Source organism: Mytilus trossulus, chromosome 1, assembly GCF_036588685.1.
Source record: "Mytilus trossulus isolate FHL-02 chromosome 1, PNRI_Mtr1.1.1.hap1, whole genome shotgun sequence".
In the NCBI taxonomy this organism is placed as follows: Eukaryota; Metazoa; Mollusca; class Bivalvia; order Mytilida; family Mytilidae; genus Mytilus; species Mytilus trossulus.
In genome coordinates this window covers 54,187,084-54,209,327 of record NC_086373.1, presented here as the reverse complement: position 1 = coordinate 54,209,327, position 22,244 = coordinate 54,187,084, and the positions used below count along the sequence as shown (strand labels likewise).

Here is a 22,244-nt window from a genome sequence, read left to right as displayed (position 1 = left end):
CGGAACTCTCTTGACTAATGCATATCATGTTTGATTGTGCCTAACCGGCGTACTCCACAGTACTGCTACTAAGGTACTATTGTGACTTAGGGAAAAATACTGATGTACAAGTCACTTGGTCTGATTTAGATAAAACTAACAAAGAGCTTCTGCTCAAGGACGAAGATGGCCCATTTGTTGAAAAAAGTCCATCATCTGCATTACAAAGGTCTATGATTCAAATAACACACCAGTCTAGGAAAATTATAACAATAACAATGTATTACACAACAAGAAAATGTTTGGTTCAAGGCAATTCATGTCAGAATTGGGTAGAGAGAGAATTTGATAAAATCAAAAGATGTGTTGATATCTGTCTCAGGGGAAATAACCCAAAACAGTTGATTGACAATTACATAAGAAAAATGAATGGTGTTCATCTCCCTCACATTAATGAAAGTGAAGTCTTAAACAGTAGTCAAACAATACCAAAAACAATTGATGAAAGTACAGATGAAATTAATGATACCACAGAAATGTCAGAATCAGTTATCAATATAAGCAAAACACATGATCATATAAACATGCCTGACTGTCAACAAAAGGGAGAAGACAACAATAACAATCAAGTAGAAGATCAATTTAGTATTAATCTAAAGCTAATAGCTGCCTTCCATTCACTTGAGAACAAATTTGTAGAATGTCACACAGAATTTAATAAGAAAATAGATAATATGAGCAATGTCGTCAAACAATGGGAAGAAAAGTGTTATTCTTTAGAAAAGAGTAAACAAGAACTTGAGAATAAATTACAGACTGAACTGTCAAATATGAACACAAAATTGGAACAAATAAAATCCTTTATCCAGACTAAGGAAGTGACTGACCAGTCAAAAAAAGATGAAGACGAAAATATTGACACTGACAAAACTCGTCAAATCCATGCTGATACATTTTGTAAGTTAACACAACTGGAAAATTTAGTTACAGAGAAACTAGAATCTATTGAGAAAAAATGTACAAACTTTGAAATAAATAACGATAGAAAACATCCTGGTAAAGGTAGCTATGAAAATAACTTGTCACATCCATTTAGACAAAATGTTCAGCATGATAACCATGATAACAGGGGTCAATCAGAAACAAGATATTTCTCTGAACAAGATGTAGCTGAACCTAATATCCTAAGGGCTGGTAGCCAGAACAATCATGAAAACAATCATTTATGGATAGTAGGTACATCTGTGGTTAAAGATCTGAAAAAAACCCTGATGTATAGGTTTAAGAAAGTTAGCATAACTACTTTAAGAGACAAAACAGTTCAAGGTGCTAAAGAATTTCTCGAGACGGGAAAAATTAATGCGAAAAATATTCTTTTTCAAGTGGGATCTAATGATCTGGAAGCAAAGCAACCTACAAATGTTGTCGAGGAAATTGAGCAGCTTATCGTTGATACAAAAAAAAGCATGCCAGAAAGTCAAATTATTATAAGCCAGATTCTCCCTCGCTTTTATAGAAATCAGAATATGGATCAGGAATTTGAAGTAAAGAGAGTGGAATGTAATCAGCTCTTGTATGAATTGTGTAAACAATATGAGGCTTATTATGTACAACATGAAAACCTTACTCAAGTTCATTTTCAAGATGGCATTCATTTGAATAAACAGAGAGGTATTAAGCTATATGTTCGTAACCTGAAAGAAATTGTTAACCCACTTATTGGAGTAAAAAATGACGACCAAGACAATTCTAGAAATCACCATGTGAGAGAAAAGCCTGATGGGGCTCCTAATTACACCAGATATCGACAACCAAACAAAATGTACAATGACAGGTATGATGATTCATTAAAACAACCTAGATATAATGATAACCACCAGTATCATCAATCAAACAGAAACTACGACAATTCATGGCGGTTCAACAACCATAATAACAACCAAAAACAACAAGACCATGCATACGGTTATAATGGTAACAACAGATGGCAAAACAACAACAATAATCAATACCGAAATGACGACATAAACCTGAGAATGCTCCGTATAGCATTAGGAATGTAATCAGAAAAGAGAGTTTTCCGAACATATTGTGGTAGAAATATAGTTAAATGTATTATTTTTTGTTATTTTTTTACTATTCTCATTCTTGCATCTGGGTCTTTTCAAAAACTTAATTCAAGTCCATAATTTTGCAAAGTGCCAACTGATACATTATCTACTAAATTACTTACTATTAGAGAAACAAATCCATAATTTAACCAGAATATTTTTATTATTTAAATTTGGCTTAATTTAAATATAAAATTAGAAGAGAAATGACTAAAGCTTTCTTTTTTTTTTTTTTTTTTTTATCCCAACTAAATAATTACTAAGTAAGGCTTATGCAAGTTTAATGAACATGTATGTTTGTCTTAACATTTCATTCAACAAATTAAAATGCCATGAATTCATTAATGTTGACATATATATATGCATTATAAATGACTATAGATTGGTTTTTTTTGTTATACATTGTAATTACAATTAGTGTTATAATTACTATTTGTGTTAGAGATTACACATTTATATATTTTGTCCTATGTGTCATAAATAGACTTTTTTTTTTTTATAGTACTACAGAATATAAACTGCACGTATGTCTATTCCTTGTTAATTGAATTGTGACCCTTATACATAAATCTTATATTGATATAATTTCAATTATTATCAAAAGTTCCACAAATGTTTTCTTAAATATAATCATACAAAAGTTGTATGAGAAATATAAAGTATTGTTCCTTTGATACATTCAAATATATTTATAATTCTTTTTTAAATAACCTAACATTTCATTTAGACCTCCTTTTTAAAAATATATGTGTATACATATTCTGGAAATTGATTTATATTGCCTGCCAGTTAATCACATTCTTAAAATCAAAAAACTTTGCTTTATTGATAAATAATATGAGTCAAACATGATGTTTACTTGACTATTTTGCTATCCATAGAAAGATGAATAAATTTTTTAAAGAACACACATTTCAGTATAATTCAATTGAAATAAACTTTAATGCAGGCAATTTATAACTTCAAGTTTATTGTTTTCTTTTGTTTTTATATTAAATCTGGAAATAATCCAAAGAATTGTTAGCTTTAGATGGGTAAAGCAATAAATTTAGAGTTATCTTTCTTAGAACCATACCTACTTGTATTTGAATTTGCACCATTATTATTTTTTTTATGAATATGAATAACTTATCTATAGGATCTTGGAATGTAAATGGTTTGGGAGATAAGTACAGAGATGATCAATTTATGTCTTGTCTGAAGTATGATATTAATATTCTAATAGAGACTTGGAAAGGTGTTGATGATACTTCAAACATACCTAATTTTAAAATTTTTCAAAAATGTAGAAAAAAGAATAGACGCTCTAGACGATTTAGTGGTGGAATTATTATTCTATGTAAAACCCATATCCATAAAGGGATAATTGAAATAAAAGATTTAACGTCATCAAAAAACCGTTTATGGATTAAATTAGATAAGAACTTTTTTGGCCTTGATAAAGATTTATTTGTCTGTGCCACTTACATCCCCCCACTAAATTCTCCCCATTATGATGATGACTTCTTGAAATTGGAGGCAGAAATTACCCAAGTGTCTGATAAAGGTAATGTTCTGGTAATTGGGGATTTGAATGCTCGAATTGCAAATCATGATGACTTTATTGCAGATGAAAATAAAATTCATAGCTCTCTACAAGATATACTTCCAGAGGACTATGTACAAGATTTTAATATAGATAGAAATTCTTTAGATAAAATTTTTAATTCCCAAGGCCAGCAATTGATTGATCTCTGTATTGCCTCTCAGCTAAGAGTTTTGAACGGACGTTTTATTGGTGATATGCTGGGAAATATGACATGTTTTAAACCCAGTGGGTGTAGTACTGTTGACTATGCCTTGACCAGTGTGGACCTCATTAACTCTGTTAGTTTTTTTCAAATATTAGAACCTTCATATTTATCTGATCATGCTCAAATTGTAGTCTTTTTAAAAGGGTGTATATCCATGCAAAATATGAATATAGACAGAAAATATAGTGAGATAGATATGTCATTTAAATGGGAGACTATTTCTAAGGAAAAATTATATACTGTTTTAGAAGAAAGCAGCACTAGAGATGAAATACTTTGTTATGAAAATACACCATTTGAAATAAATTGTTCTGGGGTTCAAATAGCAGAACAACAACTAAATAATATATTTAAAACATTAACCATGCGCTCATGTAAAATTATTAAATCCTTTCGTAAAAAGAAATTAAAAAAGAAAAAGCCATGGGAAGATAGAGAACTAGCTGATGTAAAGAAAACTGTATCAAATCTAGCCAAATTATTACGAATAACTCCTTATAACCTCAATTTAAGAAATAATTTCCTAGGTCACTGTAAACTGTGTAAAAAATTAATAAAAAGAAAGAAAAATCAATTTAAAAAGGAAATATTTAGTCAGCTTTCAGCCCTTAGAGATACAGACCCTAAACAATATTGGAAATTATTAAAGTCATTAAAATATGAGAACACTAATAAAAAAATTGAGCTTCAAGCTGGTTTTCCAGAAATTATTGATCATTTTAAGCATCAAGGAGAGTCTGTAAACTATGATAAAGAATTTAAAACTAAAATTGAAACCGATATATTAAATGAAACTGATGCACTTTTATTCAATGAGGTAACTGATAAACCTTTTACTATCAATGAAGTAAATAAATGTATACAAAAATTAAAAACTGGGAAAAGCTCTGGTCCAGACCAAATTTGTAATGAAATTATTAAATATAGTGGTGTTGTTACTTGTAAAGCTATTACTAAGCTTTTTAATTTAATTCTTGATTCTGGTAAATATCCATCAAACTGGAGAAAATCTTTTACCATACTTATTCATAAAGCTGGAGATAAGCTAGATATTAATAACTATAGGGGAATTTCCCTTCAAAATTGTATTGCTAAACTTTTCAGTGCTGTTATTAATTCTAGAGTTGTAACTTACTATGAAGACAAGTTTTCAGTTCATCAATTTGGATTTAGAAATAATCATAGGACAGCAGATAGTATTTTTATTCTAAAAACTTTAATGATAAAATATTTGACAAAAAAGAAGAGTAAAATTTACTCTTGCTTTGTTGATTTGCGTCGTGCTTTTGACACTGTTTGGCATGCTGGTCTCTTATACAAATTAAAGAAGGATGATGTTGGAAAGAAAATATTTGAAGTAATTAAAGATATGTATAAGTGTTGTGAATCTTCAGTTAAAATAGATAATAAACAATCTGAATTTTTTGAAATAGATAAAGGGGTCAAACAAGGGGACAGTTTGAGCCCCACATTGTTTAATTGTTTTATTAATGATCTCCATTCAATTTTTGATGGGACATGTGATCCTGTGTCCTTAGATAAAACATCAATTAGTAGTCTTAGTTTTGCTGATGATCTTTTAATATTATCAGAATCACAAAACGGTTTACAATCTGCTTTGAATAAACTGGAAAAATATTGCTACAAATGGCAGCTGACTGTAAATACAAATAAAACAAAAGTTATGATTTTTCATTCTAGAAATTCTTTTGAGTCAAAATTTTTTTATAAACAAAATCAGTTAACTGAAGTTAAAGAGTATAATTTTCTTGGGAACATTATTGATAATAAAGGAAAATTTAAGAGATCTACACATGAACTATCCAAAAAAGCGCTTAAAGCGTTATTTTCGCTAAAAAAATATATGTCTAATTTTCATCATGTCCCTGTTGATTTATCATGTAAATTATTTGATTCACTTATTAAACCCATAATTTTATATAATAGCGAGATCTGGTTTATGGAAGATTATTACTCAATTTATAGAGCCATAAATAGAGCCACTTTGCATGGAACTAACTGTGATATTTTATCATTGACAGATAGATTCAGCTTTGAGAAAGTGCATCATAAGTTTTGTAAAACTGTTCTTGGAATTAAAAAAACCTCATGTAATATAGCTGCAAAGTCTGAGTTAGGACGATTTCCACTTGACTCTTTTATTAAAACTCAAGTTTTATTATATTTTTGTCGAATAAACTGCCATGAAATAAACCCTCTTGTTAAAGAAGCTTTTGCAGTAAATAAGTCTATGTCTGAAGATGGAATATATACTTGGTACACTTTTGCCAAGCATATTTTTAAAGAATTTAATATTGATGAAGAACAATATGTTGATTCTGATAAACCTTTTAAACTTATAAAAAATTCACTCAAAAAAACTTTTAAATGTATAGTGAAGGAAAAGTATAATAACATCACTCTTCAAAAACTTTCAAATATTGATAACAGTTCAAAACTTTACCTTTATAGTAAACTTAAAAATGAAATTAAATTTGAGGACTACCTGCACAATCTAAACAATTTTAATAGTCGTCAGCTTTTAACAAAATTACGTGTAAGTGATCATAATTTGGAAATTGAATTAGGACGTTACAAAAAAATTCAAAGAGAACACAGACTGTGCAAAGTTTGTAAAATTTTAGATGATGAGGAACACTTTTTCCTTCATTGCCAAATTAACAGTAATGTAAGACATTCCCTTATAAATGCAATTAAAACCCATTATCCTAATTTTAACCAGCTTGACTCAAACTCTAAACTTAAAACTATTCTAGATCCCAATAAAGATATTTTGTCTAGTGTTGTAGACTATATAAAGCAATCTATGGAATTGCGAAAATAAGGTCCACATTGGTCAATTATTATATACATCTATATATAGATATATGTTATTAATATCAACTTCACTTTTTAAAAACATTTATCATGTATAGTTATGTTTCTTGTCACTTGTGTATACATTGTACTATGTTTGCATTTTAACCCGTCAGGGTTTCATGTTTTTTTTTTGCAATAAATTATATAAAAACCAGAATGCTCTGCAATATTTACATTGTTCACAAAACATATGTAACATTCTACATTTATTCAACTGCTAAAAGATAAAAAAAAATATTCAATTCTGTATTGAAAACCCATTGAAAGTCTACAGCTGTGAGGTCATTAAAGATTGCATATTTTGGCTTTAATATTGATTTAATTATAGGGTCAGCATCGGAATAAAACACATTTATTTAAAAACCAGTTGTTGGCATGATACTGGTCATGTTCTTCTCATACAATTTATAATGGTACATGTATAATACTAAACCCCTAACGGGAGAGATTGTGCCTGATATTTATATGATGAAAACATAATCTTTCAACCAGTGTATTTGATGTCTGGAGATGACATGTCAGTAACTGCTAGTGGTCTGTTGTTATTTATATATCATTGTCATTTTGTTTATTTTCTTTTATTAATACCTCTTCTGACATCGGACTCGGACTTCTCTTGACTTGAATTTTACTGTGCGTATTGTTATGCGTTTACTTTTCTTCATTGGCTAGAGAAAGAGGGGAGGTTGAGATCTAAAAAAAAACATGTTTAACCCCGCCGCATTATTGCACATGTCCTAAGTCAGGAGCCTCTGGCCTTTGTAATTCTTGTATGATTTTTAATTTTAGTTTCTTGTGTATAATTTTGTGTTTAGGATGACGTCCATTATCACTGAACTAGTATGCATATTTGTTTAGGGGCCAGCTAAAGACGCCTCCAGGTGCGGGATTTTTTCGCTGCATTGAAGACCTATTGGTGACCTTCTGCTGTTGTCTGTTTTATGGTCGGGGTGTTGTCTCTTTGACACATGACCAATTTCAATTTTCAATTATATTCGTCTGTTTTAGATCTTCAGTCGGGTGTTGTCTCTTTTACAAATTCCCCATTTCCATTCTGAATTATAATTATTTTTAAAATCATGATTACAACGATATCTTTAATAAGCTGAATAGCTTTCCTTACGGAAAGAGAAACATTTGAGCAAATTGTCTCTCTGACGTGTGTCATATATAAATTGAGTCCAGCATACTCTTAAACAAGAGTCCACACACTGAAATGTCTCGCCTTCTTTACTATAACTATTGATATTATGTTGATAGTCCTCAATATAAAGCTTTATTACAACTGTCACATAAAATTACCATTAATCAAGAAAACTAAACATTGACCAATGAACCATGAAAATGAAGTCAAGGTCAGATGAACCATGCCAGGCAGGTATATACAGCTAACAATTCTTCCATACAACGAATATAGTTGATATATTGCTTATAGTTTAAGATCAAAACACAAAAACTGTGAAAATGAGGTCAAGGTCAAATAAAACCTGCGCGACTGACATAGATAATAATATATTTCCATACACCAAACATAGTTGACCTATTGCATATAGTATTAGAAAAAAGGGGCGTATGACATTTGCGCCGATTTTGAAAATTTTCATTCTTTCATTTGCGCCGATTTCATTTTTTCATTTGCGCCGATTTTTTAATTGCTCCTAATTAGATTTACAGGTAAATTAATACTTGTACATGTACTATACCATTGGTAAAATTTGGTTCTTATTTGGTTTTTCATTCATGTTTAAGATAATTTTGATTCATATTTTTCTGCAACTTCATTGTAACATGATAGACATATTGCACACTGAAACTAGCCGAGGAGACAATTCTTTAATCATCATGGGCCATACATATCGGAAGATAAGTGTCCTGAAATATAACAACATATCTTACTAATGTACTATAAAACTGTGTAAAGCCAGAGTCACCACGGATTTTATTGTCAAAACACAGATCGAGCATAAATATGTGGCAGATGTCCGAAAGACAGAGGCTAAAGAACTACGGTTACGTTCAGGGAAAATGTCTGGTGATGTATCTTGTAGGCCTTCTTCCACCTCCCCACTGTGAGCAGGGGACAACAGTTATATACATGTTATGATTGACAATTCATAAATTTGTACAAGTGGCTAATGCATACCTCTCAACTTTCACGATTTAGGCGTGTACTACACGATTTTGACCCTTTGTCACGATTGCACGATCGTGTTCCTGAAAAACCCTCTAAAACACGATTTGGTGAAAATCTACACGAAAAATATTGTTGTTCCCGATTTTGAACTGTGTCCAATGGAGGAAAAGCGTGTTCAGCCAATCAAATTGTGTGTTTCTCATGATCAAATTAATCAGCCAATCAAAAACGTTTTCTCTCAAGATCATTTTAACATGCTAGATATTGAACTTGTGTTGTATTTCTCTGTTTGTTGGTCAGAATTGTAAAAACGTGAACATGGCAAATGATTTTTCAACTGCAAGGAGGTTCTTACACAGAATAAGAATAAAAGCATGGCTGATTGACAAACTTCAATGATGCAGTACTATCATGAATATAATAAATAGTAGTTAATTCACTAATTTTTTGACATTACATACATGTACACTTGCTGTAACATAATTTTATTTATGTATTCAATCATTTAAAGTATAATGTACTTTTCATTATTTTTCACATGGACCCCCACCCACATCAACATGAGGAATCCCTTAAATGAGGGACTACCCTTAGTCAAGGGGTCACTCTTGTAAAAAATAAAATAGAAAAATGTAGATTTATTCACTTAAAAATGGGAAATTCTGACATTATATTAGGAACAGCTTTTCTAAATGAAGAGTCCTATTATTTTGAATAATAAAGAAGATATAAGGCCAAGAACATATCAAAATTCTTGGACATGTGTTGACCATATAATACCAGATAAATCATAAGATGTATAGTTCTTTGGGAAAAGTTTCTTAAAATAACATAAATGTGTGGGTAACAGTGCTCATTTGTACTTAAAAAGCGGTTTTTAATGTCCTAACATTGAGGGGGGATCCCTAGGTGTTGTTCCCAACCTGATAAAGGTCCTTCTTTGTGTATAATTTTAAATTGGAAAAATCAACAACTATTTAGTATCCTTGCACATGAAAATAATTCCTGGTCTTACAGTTACAGCTACATCTTCATATTTTCTGCTGATATAATAACTAGAATCATGCAAATAAACTTAAGAAAAAGGCATGTAACCTCATCTTACAAATATGACACTTAAATCTTTTTCACAACTACAAAACAGCACGCGCAAAAAAGTCGTCGCAAAGAATTGTAATCTTTAAAATTGTTGTCGCGCGCTAAAACCCCCATGGGCATTTTCAGAAGTTGGCAGGTATGCTAATGGAAGAGGTCTATAATGTTAAATGAAAAATAACATGACTTGGATGGAGAGTTCTCTCATTGGCACTCATATCACATCTTTTTATATCTATTCACCTGTAATTTACCTGTAAAAAAAATCGGCGCAAATGAAAGAAAAAATCGGCGCAAATGAAGTGCAGATCGGCGCAAATGCAAAACGCCGGAAAAAAGACCATAAACTCAAAAACTTCTTTGACCACTGAACTATGAAAATGAGGTCAGGTTAGATGACACCTGCCAACTAGACATGTACACCTAACAATCATTCTATACACCAAATATAGTAGACCTAATGCATACAGTATAAGAAAAACAGACCAAACACACAAAGACTTAACTATAACCACTGAACCATAAAAATGAGGTCAAGGCCAGATGACACCTGCCAGTTTGACATGTATACACCAAATATACTAGACCTATTGCTTATAGTATCTGAGATATGGATTTGACCACCAAAACTTAACCTTGTTCACTGAACCATGAAAATGAGGTCAAGGACATGAGATATGTGACTCATGGAAGCTTCGTAACATGAGTCATCCATATACAAAGTATAAAGCATCCAGGTCTTCCACCTTCTAAAATATAAAGCTTTTAAGAAGTTAGCTAACGCCGCCGCCGGATCCATATTCCTATGTCGGGCTTTCTGCGACAACAGTCGCAGCCTCGACAAAAACAGGACAATAGATGATTTTGGCAAACTTTATACGTCAAAAAATGTGATTCTTAATATAAATTTACAATAATAAATTAGTTAGTTGAATCTTCGAATAAAACGGAAATTTGTGACATGCGGGCATAACATAATGTCAACCTATGCATGTTTTAGTCACTGAAGCTGTGTACGTTTCCTTTAATATACACAATTGACTTAAACTTGTTTTTCTTTATAAATCAACTAGTCACTTAATATAAGTATTACAAATGATAGACGTTGTTGAGGCTGTATGTGATCATAGTTACTTAAGATAAGTTCTGTCATAACCAAAAACTCTGTAATCATCAGAAAATAAATTAAATATCAAATCCTGACTCTTTGTATTATTGTAATATGCTAAGAGTTTATTTTTTGAGTTTGTAGCATGTGGTTGGTATATATGTTTACTTGACGTGATCCAATTCGCAACTTTTTCATTCCATGCTCCAATCCTTTTTAAAAGTTTTTCTGTGAAAGAAGATATGTGGGAGAATTTTCCAACCATCATTTGTTTATAAAAATATTCCGGAGCTCTTAACTGCTTGCTCCAGTGTCCGTCATTACACTGCTTAATAATTTCTAGAAACTCATTAAATGACAATGTACGATTAATTTGACACACTTCATTCATCACATGTCTGTGTTGGCCTTTATCTAAATATGACGATAATATTCGTTCTCTAGGCTCTCTCACAAAAGCAGCTTTCACCCATTGCTCGTTACTCATTATCTCCATTATTTTACAATTACTAAACATGTCTAGAGTCTTTAATCCACTTCTAGGATCATGCAATATTGTTCTGTTTATACCTTGAATGAATTGTAATATCCTTTTCCAATAAGTACACGCTGATTTTTCGCTCCAAAAAAAAATCAATTGGTATTTTGGAACAACAATTGCATACTTTCCGTTTTGTTTGAATTGTCTTGCAATATGTCTGTTCGTCTTAATCTCAATACAAGTATTGTCTGATAGTGTTATTTCATCTTGTAGTGTTTGATTTTTTGAGCGAATATCTGACAGATGCCGCGTCTGTGATAAGAAATTTCGATTGAATAACTCCTTTGTTGTTCGCATGATTGATTGACCCTGTGACCATAGTAACAATGTTCGGTTATAGCGCTCTTTGGGAAACTTCTCAAGCACCAGATAGATCCCTGATATTGTCATTGCTAGTATCAACACCTTTCCAATTCTCCAACCCATTACTGTTATCCTTTTTTTTTGTTTACTGTAGTACCAATATCCAAAGTCTGTCCCTGATCTAAACAGATCCCATGGAATTGTTTTACCGCTGCCAACTTTTATTGGAGTCAGATGTTGATAAGTAGTTGCCAGTTTTTCAATGATTCCCTAGTAAAAGTAATAAATTATATATAGAATGATTATTTTATCAAATGAAACAATTTATAAACCACTCATTTTATTAGTTTATTTACACATATGCACTATGAATTAACAAGCTGTTGACTGAAATTGAAATTAAAATAAACTGTTATCACAGAGATATGTCTCGCCTTTTTGTAATTTTGACAATGAATTGTGCCAATTAATGCTAATACAATTGCAAACCAAATATCAATGACCTACCACAAATGGATCCCCATAAATTGACCTAATCACAAACTAATACATGTAATGTAAGCAAACCAATCAAAGTCAATAGACCATGACTTAGGGGGCGGAGCCAAATAATCTCCATGGTAATGAGATGTGACAATGCTAATACATCTGCATACCAATTATCATTGAAGTACCACAAGTGGATCTCCATAAACTGGACCTAATCACAAAGTAATATATGTAAAGTAAGCAAACCATTCAAAGTCAATAGACCTTTACCTTTACCTATCCTGTATTTGCCACTTCTATCAGATGAACCACTGGCTCTGTTGTTCTTTGTCAGTGTGATTTTAACTATTTAAAATCCATGAATTGTCACTTCATATTGTACATATACACAATCACAATAACAACGGTGCACTGATAAAAATCGGTTAGTTAAAAATATATAGAACCAATACTGAGGGGGCGGAGCCAAAAAAAATCTCCATGGCAATGAGATGTGACAATGGTTATACATCTGCATACCAATTATCATTGACGTACCACAAGTGGATCTCCATAAACTGACCTTATCACAAACTAATACAGTTCTGGATCCCAAGAGAGGGTGGTTGAAAACGCTTATGGGGGGGGGGGGATGATCAATGCTTTGAATAATAACATGCAGTTGAACCCCTCCCCTTTATTTTGGGTTGGAAACCCTTTAAAAATAGATGGATCTGCCCCTGGTATGTACCCATAGGTAATCTAGTGAATAGTTTACATGCATAAAATGCAACATAAAGTTTTAATTTAAAACACTTATATAATTAGTAAATTCTTGTATACTGCAAGAATATATCCACCTAGTGAATTTTATATAAAGAAAATAAATAAAGCGATTAAAGATTTTTTCTGGGACAACATTGAGCTGTTAAACAGAACAACAATTACCAAACAATATAAAGATGGTGGACAACAAGTACCTGCTATTATTTATTTCATAGGAATCACCACAAGAGCCATAATTCCAAAATTGGCAGATAATATGTATAGACATTCTGTGGTCACTATAGGGCAATATAAAAGATTAAAATGTATATATCTTAAATATCAAAGTAATATTATAATTTATAAGAAAAGCTTTAAAGACGTTTATTTACAGTTGCTAGAATTGAACAATGTTATAAGCAAGATTGAAATATTATACCCAAATGTAAATGTCCAACATATATGGATTAACTTGCAAAGGGTGAACAATATGTATATAAGAGATTTTGTTTATAAAGTTGTACATATGATACTGCCAACAGGGGCGTGGCTCTCAAGGAGAAAATTTTACAACCAAACAAATAAATGTAGCTATTGTAATAATCATGTTGAGACGTTAGAACACCTTTTTACAAAATGTGTAAATTTGACATATTTCAGAACCTTAGTATGTATTACTCAATTTATTTCACTTGACTGGGCGGAGTTTAACCGGTTCGCTCACAATAAACCAGTCCATCTATAGATAGGTGTATTAGGATAAACTCATCAATGAAGTGTACAGTAATTCTTTTGTAAATTTCTTTCATGACACTGATAGGATCTGATAGGTGATTAGAAATCAGTAATAATTATAACGGCAATCATCCTTATCACACGCATCTTCAAATAGACTGTCCTTATGCAAATTAAAACCTAGCTCCGCCCGATCAGTTGAAATAACATTGGTAATAATATTATACAAAATGAAAAAAAATATCAAAATTTTACTATGAATACAAATACATGTATACTATTTAATATTGATATAGACTTGTTTCCATATATTTATGGATATATACACAGTATTTGGACTTGCAGATATATGCCAATAGAAGAACACTTATTAGAAAGACTAATGTTAAAATACTACAAAGATGAACTTTCATACAAACATTTGAATAATATTGTACAGTAGTTTCTTTTTTTTGTTAAAATAAAATTTGAATAAAAAAGCACAATGATGAGAAAGTTGACAAAAAAAAGCAACATCAGTATCGACCCTAATATAGGTGATTGACATGATGTGTGAAATGTGTTTTTGATATATGAATTTTACTATATTCACAAATATAGTCCACTTCTAAAACTAAAATATACAATACATACGATAGTATCACACAATTAAAAAGATCAGAAAAACAAGAAACATAGTTTATTGAAGGAATATAATAAACAGAAAAATAGAAACTGTCAATTACTATTTCAATGACATAATTCTTCAAAATTACGGAGATCAATAAGAGTCTTTAATCTCAACATTACCAGTCCATTTGATTGCCTCTAAAATGGCCCATAGCACTTATGCCCTAGACCCGTACGAGTTAGTCAGAAAAGGATAAGGGGGGTACCCTGGTATATCACAAATTCGAAAATGAACTATTGCCGGCTGGCCAAACGAAGAGATTCTCCACGTGGGCAATGATACCAGAGGAAGAGTTACTTATTGCCTTTAAAATGGCCCATAGCACTTATACCCTAGACCCGTGCGAGTTTGTCAGTAGAGGGTTCAAAGGGGGGATATGGTATCCTGGATACAACGAATTCGAACTGAACTATTGCCGGCTGGCCAAACTAAGAGATTCTCCACATCGATCATTATACCAGAGGTAGAGGTTGGTATTGCCTCTAAAATGGCCCATAGCACTTATGCCCTAGACCCGTACGAGTTAGTCAGGAAAGGATAAGGAGGAAGTACCCAAGTATATCACAAATTCGAAATGAATTATTGCCGGCTGGCCAAACGAAGAGATTGTTCCCGTAGGCAATGATACCAGAGGAAGAGGTACTTATTGACTTTAAAATGACCCATAGCACTTATTCCCTAGACCCGTATGAGTAAGTAAGTAGAGGGTTAAAAGTGGGGATATGGGATACCGGTTTACAACAAATTCGAACTGAACTATTGCCGGCTGGCCAAGCTAAGAGATTCTTCACATCGACAATTATACCAGAGGTAGAAGTTGATATTGACTCTAAAATGAACCATAACACTTATGCCTTAGACCCGTACGAGTCAGTCAGCAAAGGGAAAGGGGTTTATTGAACTGTTGCCGACTAGCAAAACTAAAAGATTCTCCACTAGGGCCACGATAAGAGGGACAAAGGTAGTTATTACCTTTAAAATGGATAATAGCACTGATGCCTTAGACCCGTAAGATTTTTCAGAAGAGGATTAAAATGGAAATTAACTATTGTTGACTGGCCATACTAAGAGATTCTCCACGTAAGCCATAATTGGTTAACCTATCGCGGGAGCATAAAGTCCGATTTATTGTACTTGTCCATTGTCGACGTCGTACTGTCAGTCACTTCGCCTTGGAATACGAATATGTATATTTAATGTACTGGCTGAACAGTTGTAGTACATATTGCCTTAACTATCATGTTAGTGACTGTCATAATATTATTTCAACAGTTGTGAAAGGAAATTTACCTGCACAAAAACGCAGGGATGTAACATATAGGAGTTACAAAACTTTTGATAAATGAATTTACAAATGATTTACAGAAAATAAAGATTTCAGAAAATTGTAATGAAAAAGATTTAAATAGAATATATGATGATTATGAGGAAGATTTTAAAAACATATTAAATAAACATGCACCTGTAAAATCTAGGGGTCAAAGAAAGAAACCACTTCCATGTATGAATAAAAAAACTGAGAGGGGCCATTTATAGAAAACAAATGCTTTATTCACAATAAACTATAAAACCGGAGTGACAAAAATTGGGAGAAATTTAGAAAACAAAGAAATTTGGTAACAAAGATAAAGAGAAAATCAATAAAAGTATACTTTTTAGAACGTTGCTCCGGTGGGTCAAAATCTTGCGATTTTTGGAAAACAGTCAAACCATTTTTCTAAAAAAAAGGGAACTGTGGAGAGCAAAAAATTTTATTATGTGAAAATGACAAAATTGTAAATTGTTCAAATGAAGTTTCAAATGTTTTTAATAATTTTTTCTCCACAGTAGCAGACAAGATTGGAGCAGATGTTGTATATGACCCCTCAAATCACCCTAGTATAAAAGAAATTTTGGATAACAGAAAGCATAATTCTGATTTTGAATTTAAAAAAGTATCAAATGAAAATGTTGAAAAAATTTTGAATAAAATAAACATAAAGAAGGCTACAGGAGCTGATGGTATTCCAGCAAAAATAGTGAAAAATTGTAAATCTTATATTGCACCACAGCTGACAACTCTTGTAAATTTGTCAATTGATAATAATTGTTTCTCCGATAAACTTAAAGAAGCCCAAGTGACCCCCCTTCATAAAAAAGTGACCCATTATTAAAAACAAATTATAGACCAGTTAGTGTCTTACCCATATTTTCTAAAATCTTTGAAAAAATATATGAAATTCAATTAACTGATTATTTTGATAAAATATTTAATCTATTTTTGTGTGCATTTAGACGTGGACATGGATGTCAGACCACACTTCTCAGAGTGTTAGAAGACTGGCGAGAAGCTCTTGATAAAAACCAGTACATTGCAGCAGTATTAATGGATCTTTCTAAGGCTTTTGACTGCCTGCCTCACAATATTATGCTAGATAAATTATCAGCATATGGTTTAACCCCCAATGCAGTTGCTCTTTTAAAGTCCTATTTATCTAATCGAAAACAGCAAATTAAAGTCAACAATGTTCTGAGTGGTTGGGCTGACATCCATAAAGGCGTACCACAGGGTTTGATACTAGGGCCATTGTTGTTTAATATATTTATAAATGATATTTTTCTTTTTATTAAAAATGGTAGTTTATATAACTATGCAGATGACAATACTTTATCTTTTTGTACTCCAGATTTCGATTTATTAATTTCAACTTTGGAATCTGATTCAAAAACACTTATTGAGTGGTTCAGGGTAAATAAAATGCAAGCAAATCCTGACAAATTTCAAGTTTTGGCTGTTGGCAAAAAGACCTTTGAAAAGAACCCATCTATACATATTCAAAATTCGAACCTCACATGTGAAAAAACAGTAAAATTATAAGGCATTGAAATAGACTACCAGCTAAATTTTGATATCCATATCAGCTCAATCTGTTGGAAGGCATCACAGCAATTAAATGTTTTAAAACGTTTAGGCTCATTTTTGGATAGACTTAGTAAACTTACTATATTTCATACTTTTATTCTTAGTAATTTTAATTTTTGCCCTTTGGCATGGCATTTTTGCACTGAGAAAAATTCCAAAAAACTAGAAAAGGTGCAGGAAAGAGCACTCCGTTTTGTTTATGAGGATTTTACCAGCTCCTACGAGGACCTCTTACTTAAAGCTAAGGTGCCTTCCTTGCAGATCAGACGGATAAGAACAATGGCTCTAGAAACTTTTAAAATTATAAACAACATCGCTCCTGTGTGCTTACAAAATTTGGTGAATGTCAAAAAATCTAAATATTCTTTCAGGTATGTAAATATTCTTGAAATTCCACAGGTAAAGTCAACCCGTTACGGTAAAAAATCGTTCAAATTTGCTGCTGCTACTTTATGGAACAGTCTTCCAAACCATTTCAGGACTGAAAACAGTTTTTCACATTTTAAAAGTCTTGTTCAGTCCTGGAACGGTTTGAAATGTCACTGTTCTGCTTGCAGATAATTCTGAAACTGTTTTATTATTTATGCTGCTTATTGGTTGCTCTGGTCAAGCATGTTTTTACTTCATTCTAAAATTTGTTGATTATTTTTATTGCATGCTATGTATGTGAGATTTCAACTTTGTATTACAGGTTGTTTTATATGTCAAAATGCACTGTTTTTATGTTATTTATATGTTTTTATATTCGGTCAAAAGCTCCTTAGAGCTTGTGTTGATTATTTGTACTCATGCCGAATCAAAATAAAGTTTTCTTATCTTATCTTATCTTATCATCTTTATTTATGATACCGTGACCCGGATCTCGAAAAAATGAAATCAGTCAGATCGGAGAACAGAAGACAGAAGCGCTGTTACCAGACTATTCCGAAATAGAATTACCGGAGAAATAATATCTCGGAAATACGTTGTGTGTCGCTTTCTCAAAGTCGCTTGCTACAGTAATCCTTAGAGTTTTCCGAAACGTGTTTATCCCAATTCAATCCACTTTTCCATAGATCCTGTATGAGCTTCTTTGTTCGTATTGTGACCGGGCTAAGTATTCTAAGTGGATCGTATTTTTTCGAAGAATTTTCAAAATCTCACTTTTTGTTACAATGTCTAGTATTGGAATATCACATTTAGTCCGGCGGCCACAAGTATATTTCATACGAGTTGTGCACATCCTGATATAAGCATGAACATTGGCATAGACCTTCCTGAAATATTACTCTTTTATTTCAGATCAGAAGGCATTTGAAAAAAATGTCTCACTGCCGGTTAAATAAAAAATGGCGGACATCATACTTTAATCGGCCCAATATAGAAGGCTAGTACTGTGGATTCATTGATTTTCGTGGGTACCAAATTTCGTGGATTCAGGGAAACTTACATATTCGTGGATATTTAATTTCGTGGTTTTACCGAAGTCTGCATACTAGTTCAAGCCTTTGTAAAATTTGTCATTCGTTGAACATCAAATTTCGTGGTTTGCCTGTACCAACGAAATCCAAGAAAAATTGGTATCCCACGAATAAAAATGAATCCACAGTATGTGAAAAGGATCTATCAGCATGCTGCTATAATAATATTTGGTACAAACCTTTGTTATGTAATACTTTTGGATATATTATATAGATAAAATGTCTCTAAAAACCCTACTTTCGGTAGAATCCAATATGGCGGACATTGACTAAAATAAGCTTATTTTTTAGGAAGGGGGATTGGAATGTGTTTTAACGTATTGTTACTATCATTGAATTGAAAGTTCAGATAACACAATCAGAAAATAATTGTATTGAGAATAAGTTCAACAGACATGTTGCAAGACAAATAAAACAAAACGTAATTGTTGTTCCAAAATACAATATATTTTTTTATGGAGCGAAAAATCAGCGTGTACTTTTTGGAAAAGGATATCACAATTCATCCAAGGTATTAACAGAACAATATTGCATGATCAAATAAGTGACTTAAAGACAGGTTGGCAACGGTCAAGCAGTCAAGAGCTATGGGATATTTTTATAAACAAATTATGGTGGAAAATTCTCCGATTTTTGTTGCTTATTTTGACAAAATTGAACCTTAAATTATTACTAAAAAGGGAATTATTATTTGTCTATTTGTATTTCATTACTGATTGAGCCAAAACAAATATACATTAGGGTGTTCATATATATTGTAGCTAGTGCCCCTTTAACGCAAAGCTTTATTTATATTTCCTAACAAAAAGTAATATTAAGTTACAAATACTAGTGGTATCTGATTGTCAGATTCTTGTTTAAAGCGGAGTAACTCTGATCATTAGATATTAAGAGTTGATTCACAGTTGCGATGTATTTCATGCTCTCTCCTTATATCCCCTTTGCTTAAAATGGTTCTAGCTAAGAGACATATAAAAAGTATGATTTGGTTTGTTCAATCATCAATGAAAGTGAAATAATAATTTGCTTTTATCAGCTAAAATGGTTCAATTTTGTCAAATTAAGCTTATAAACATTGATAATGAATTATTCACTTCCAAGTGAATAATTCGACTCATTAAATCCGTATTCATGTGAACTCCAATTTAACTCGTAGAAAGAGATAAAAAAAAAAAAAAAAGCGCATGCATTGTCCGTGTACGGGTATTCAAAGGAAAAAAATGTCAATATTGAAAGTGAAACAAAGGTAAATACTTTGAATAACTGATTCGATCCACACAAAATCATTCTTTTAAAGATAAAAACGACGAAAACATTAATTTTTAATCTATAATACAAAATTTAACAGACCTATAAAAATCCAATTGCACGAGTTGCTTAATCTATTTAAATCTCTGTTTATGTTTACATCGCTTATATGGTCATAGAAGGTCAACTCAATAGTTAATTAGATGGCGTCTTGGCTAAAATTCACAAGGAACGAAGCTACATCTTATTGAGACCATGTCCTGCAAATTGTTTCTTATATAATTATACCCCTGCTTTAAAAAAAAAAAGGGGGGGTATACTGTTTTACCTCTGTCTGTCCGTCGGTCAGTCCGTCCGTCAGTCCGTCCGTCAGTCAGTCCGTCCCATGAAACTTTCGTCACATTTTTCTCAGGAATTACAATACAAGGATTTCTGAAATTTGGTTTCAGGGTTTATCTAAGTCAACTATACCGTGTGATGCGTTTTCAGATTGATCACTTGACAACTTCCTGTTTACCGAACACTTGTATGATTTTACACATGATAGCCAAGTTGAATATTTTCGTCACATTTTTCTCAGGAACTACAATACAAGGATTTCTGAAATTTGCTTTCAGGGTTTATCTAAGTCAACTATACCGTGTGATGCGTTTTCAGATTGATCACTTGACAACTTCCTGTTTACCAAACACTTGTATGATTTTACACATGATAGCCAAGTTGAAAATTTTCGTCACATTTTTCTCAGGAACTACAAAACAAGGATTTCTGAAATTTAATGATGGTGGAAAATTCTCCGATTTTTGTTGCTTATTTTGACAAAATTGAACCTTAAATTATTACTAAAAAGGGAATTATTATTTGTCTATTTGTATTTCATTACTGATTGAGCCAAAACAAATATACATTAGGGTGTTCATATATATTGTAGCTAGTGCCCCTTTAACGCAAAGCTTTATTTATATTTCCTAACAAAAAGTAATATTAAGTTACAAATATCAGTGGTATCTGATTGTCAGATTCTTGTTTAAAGCGGAGTAACTCTGATCATTAGATATTAAGAGTTGATTCACAGTTGCGATGTATTTCATGCTCTCTCCTTATATCCCCTTTGCTTAAAAGGGTTCTAGCTAAGAGACATATAAAAAAGTATGATTTGTTTTGTTCAATCATCAATGAAAGAGAAATAATAGTTTGCTTTTATCAGCTAAAATGGTTCAATTTTGTCAAATTAAGCTTATAAACATTGATAATGAAATATTCACTTCCAAGTGAATAATTCGACTCATTAAATCCGTATTCATGTGAACTCCAATTTAACTCGTAGAAAGAGATAAAAAAAAAAGCGCATGCATTGTCCGTGTACGGGTATTCAAAGGAAACAAATGTCAACATTGAAAGTGAAACAAAGGTAAATACTTTGAATAACTGATTCGATCCACACAAAATCATTCTTATAAAGATAAAAACGACGAAAACATTAATTTTTAATCTATAATACAAAATTTAACAGACCTATAAAAATCCAATTGCACGAGTTGCTTAATCTATTTACATCTCTCTTTATGTTTACATCGCTTATATGGTCATAGAAGGTCAACTCAATAGTTAATTAGATGGCGTCTTGGCTAAAATTCACAAGGAACGAAGCTACATCTTATTGAGATCATGTCCTGCAAATTGTTTCTTTTATAATTTTAATAGTTTCGATAAATGATTTACATTGTTATAAATAAAATATGAGAATGTGAGTCAAATCGGTGAACAGGAATTTGGCAGCTTGTGTCCCTTTAATATGGCATTTGAATTTATCTTTTAAATACTCCGTGTTGTTTTGTTTCTGTGGCGGCGGGTAGCTTCCAATTTTATAAATCCAGAGAAGACTGTTAGGTTATGCATAGACGTCCTATCTAAATATTGAACTGTATTAGTCGATTTGTTATAGCTCTTTATATCAATGATACTGGAGTTCCTGAACTTTGTCCCTTTATGTATGACTGTATCGAGAAAACTAATGTCTTTGTTTTCGTTTCATAAGTAAACTTTAATAAA

The 22,244-nt window shown here is 31.8% G+C and overlaps 2 protein-coding genes across 3 annotated transcripts; one reads left to right on the top strand and one right to left on the bottom strand.

The window, feature by feature from the left end:
- Positions 1–257: 257 nt before the first annotated feature.
- LOC134727470 (probable basic-leucine zipper transcription factor E) lies at positions 258–2,042 on the top strand. The gene has a single exon (XM_063591882.1). It carries the CDS (start codon positions 258–260, stop codon positions 2,040–2,042), a length of 1,785 nt encoding a protein of 594 aa, XP_063447952.1.
- Positions 2,043–10,851: 8,809 nt separating this feature from the next.
- On the bottom strand, positions 10,852–12,823 carry LOC134708651 (uncharacterized). 2 transcript variants are annotated; one of them, XM_063569309.1, is made up of 2 exons: positions 12,704–12,823; positions 10,852–12,214 (listed from the first exon to the last, which is right to left on the bottom strand). In XM_063569309.1, exon 2 carries the CDS (start codon positions 12,065–12,067, stop codon positions 11,123–11,125), a length of 945 nt encoding a protein of 314 aa, XP_063425379.1. In that variant the 5' UTR covers positions 12,068–12,214; positions 12,704–12,823; the 3' UTR covers positions 10,852–11,122. The 2 variants fall into 2 exon arrangements, with proteins under 2 accessions (XP_063425379.1, XP_063425371.1); XM_063569301.1 differs by lacking the exon at positions 12,704–12,823 and adding an exon at positions 12,452–12,572.
- Positions 12,824–22,244: the final 9,421 nt, after the last annotated feature.